The sequence below is a fragment of the Tupaia chinensis genome, unplaced genomic scaffold, assembly GCF_000334495.1.
Source record: "Tupaia chinensis unplaced genomic scaffold, TupChi_1.0 Scaffold000548_1, whole genome shotgun sequence".
NCBI classification, from domain to species: Eukaryota; Metazoa; Chordata; class Mammalia; order Scandentia; family Tupaiidae; genus Tupaia; species Tupaia belangeri.
The window spans coordinates 674064-677154 of NW_006160060.1; the positions used below are offsets into that span (position 1 = coordinate 674064).

General features: G+C 65.6%; 1 protein-coding gene across 1 annotated transcript in view; it reads right to left on the reverse strand.

The window, feature by feature from the left end:
• Positions 1-3091, reverse strand: part of PANX2 (pannexin 2) — a 19975-nt gene that overhangs the window by 8727 nt on the left and 8157 nt on the right. Inside the window, exon 5 of the mRNA XM_006157612.1 lies at positions 2959-3085. Within this exon, the coding sequence (XP_006157674.1) occupies positions 2959-3085 (127 nt within the window). The remainder of the gene's footprint in view (positions 1-2958; positions 3086-3091) is intronic.

Genomic DNA, 3091 nt, shown 5'->3' on the forward strand with positions numbered 1-3091 from the left:
CCCCTGCCATGGCTGGCCGGTCCCCCCGACGAGAGCTCATGGCCAGGGCTCACACACGTGCCATGGCTGGCCGGTCCCCCGGACGAGAGCCCACAGCCAGGGCTCACACACCTGCCATGGCTGGGCGGTCCCCCAGACGAGAGCCCCTCGGCCAGTGCTCAGTCCCTCACAGGCAGATGTGACATGGCCAGGGGACAGGGCTGCCCAGCCCCCATGGGGTGGCCCTCAGAATCCCAGTGTGCTCTCTTTCAAAGAACACAGCCCTCCTGTCCCTGCGTGTGGCCCCCACCTATAGATTGCCCTGTCCTCACACCCCACAGGGGGGCCTCAACCCCAGACATCAGTGCAGAACCTGGGGGGGGACCCTGGACACTTCTGGGTTCTGTGACAGGCATCAGGGTGGTTTGTGTGAGACCCAGGTAGGGGCTGCCAGGTGGCATGGTGGTTGAGGTGTTGGACTCCCACATGACCAATCACGGTTCAAGTCCCAGACCTGGCAGCTCGCTTTTACATTTTCCCTTTCTCTCTGTCTGTCTCTCTCTGATTGAAGTTAAAGAATAATGATAATAAATAAAAAAAAAAAAAAAAAAAAGCTCCAGGGAAACAGTGCCACTGTCCTGTCCCGGACCCTGACCAAATAGGAGGAGGAGCCAGCCCTGGCACGTGGGCACGCGGGGAGGGGGACCAGCCAGCAGCTGTCCTGATCTGGCGCCTCCCAGCCAAGATCTGCTCAGGCAGCCTCAGTGCAGCTGGCCGGCACGGCCCCAGCTCCCAGGAAATGCACTCGTCCTGGGGAGGCTGACCTCTCCTATACCAGTGGACCCAGGTGGGCACGCGTATCCGAGTGCTAATGCAGGCAGATGCCAAGTGGACGTGTGTGTCTATGTGCAGATGGACGGCGTGAAGGCGGGCACCCAGTGGGCATGCGTGTCCGTGTGCAGGTGGGGGACTGCCTGAGGGCGGGCACCCAGTGGGCATGCGTGTCTGTGTGCAGGTGGGGGGCGCCGTGAGGGCGGGTACCCAGTGGGCACGCGTGTCCGTGTCCGGGCGGCGCCCTCGGGGTGGATGGGTGTCCGTGTGCAGGTGGGGGGCGGCGTGAGGGCGGGTACCCAGTGGGCACGCGTGTCCGTGTGCAGGTGGGGGGGCGGCGCGCGGGCGGGCACCCAGTGGGCATGCGTGTCCATGTACAGGTGGAGGACGCCGTGAGGGCGGGTACCCAGTGGGCACGCGTGTCCGTGTACAGGTGGAGGGCCAGTGCCCGGTGGGCACACGTCCATGTACAGGTGGAGGACGGTGTGAGGGCGGGCGCCCAGTGGGCACATGTCCATGTGCAGATGCACACAGGTGTGAAGGTGGGTCTGCAGAGGCCCAGGACTCACCCAGAGCCTGACATGGAAGACACTCGGGAGACCGCTGTGGCCCCAAGCCCAGCAGGATGTGGGTGTACTAAGGCCTTACACGTGCAACAATGTGGGTGCACCACGCCAAGGTCACGTGAGCTATAGTCTGTGTGAGGATCCTGCCCTACCATGCCTGTCTGTGTGGGCTCAACTGTGTCCCTGAAAGGGTGCTGAGTCCCACCGCTGGCAGCCATGGGTGTGGCTGCCGGAAATGGGGTCTCGGCACACGCAGTCAAACTAGGGTGAGGTCACACGGGGGGGGAGGGTGAACCTAGTCCAAGCGACCAGTGTCCTTCCGAGACAAGGGGATGTGGGTGCGCCCTGACACCCAGGGAAGGTGCCCGTGTGAAGGCGGACATGGCTGGAGCCACCAGGGCTGCAGAGGCAGGAAGGACCACCCCCTGGAGCCTCAGGGGGTGAGGTCCCGCCATTCCCGGGTTTTGGACTTCCTGCCGCCAGGACTATGACAGAAATGTCTGGCTTAACTGCCCAAGTCTGTGGAGCTTGGTTACCACGTGGACACGAGGGCGGTCCCTGCCCACCCTGGTGCCCCCGCAGACGGTGCACACCATGCCCTGTGCTGCCGCGGAGCCCTCTGCTGCCAAGTGACCGGCACCGAGTTCCAGGGCAGAGAGCAGCGGGCGAGGCCCTTCCCCTGGGTGGGACTGGGGGCCAGGACAGCCTGCCCTCAGCTCTGCCATCTCAGGTCACGTGGGACCCCAGGAGGCATCGTCTGTGGGGCTCTGGAAGAGCCATAGCAAGACAGGCAGCCCTGAGGACAGAGCCACCGTCCCCTCGAGGGACGCCCAAACCCCAACCCCACCTCCTGCCACGGGCTGGCACCTTAGGGCCACAAGTGCCCGTGGACACGGAGCCCCAACAGCTCTGGCCCAGCCCAGACCCCTGGTGAGCCTGTGACCAGTTGCCAGCCCACTGTGGGTGCCCACCCCAGCCCCTGCCGGCCGCCCAACTGGGTCCAGGTGGCTTTTCTGCAGGAGGCCCGGCAGCTGTCCCCACAGGGCTCCCTAAGCCAGCCGGCCCAGTTCTGGTGACAACCTCTACTCCACCCGGCCTCCAACACTGCCCTGCCCCACCTCTGTCCCCTGCACAGCCCTCAGGACTGGGAGCCCCAGCTAGGCCATACGTGCCACTTCCCACTGCGGTGTGCTGCCGCCCGGCCAGCCTGGAAGGAGGCCTCACCCTCCAGGGAGGACCTGCGGTTTCCCAGGGCCCCGCACCGGCAGCCCCAGCCCCTCAGACCTGCTCCGCACGGCTGGCATCAGCCCTCCCACTCGGACACCTGCACCTAACTCACCCCTGCTCTGCATCTGTCCTGGCTGTCCCGCCCTCCCCCCTGGGGGGGCACTATAGGCCAGAGCTGTGTCTCACCGCACGTGGAACTGCATGTCAGGGCAGGCCTAATCCGACCCTGGCGCACAGGGGAGGAACAGGAGGTAAAACAATGATGCCGCGGAGCCCCGACCGCCAGCCGCGCGCAGGGCTGAGGGCTGAGGGACCGCGGAGGCTCCCCACCTGCGCCGGCGCCCGCGCGCCTCACCTGCGAAGTTCTTGGTGAAGACCAGGGTGACCAGCAGGATGGGGACGAGCGCGGTGCCGATGGTGACCACGCGGTCGAACGGCAGCTCCAGCTTGAGCTGCAGCAGCAGCGCGGCCAGCGCGCCCGCCTTGTC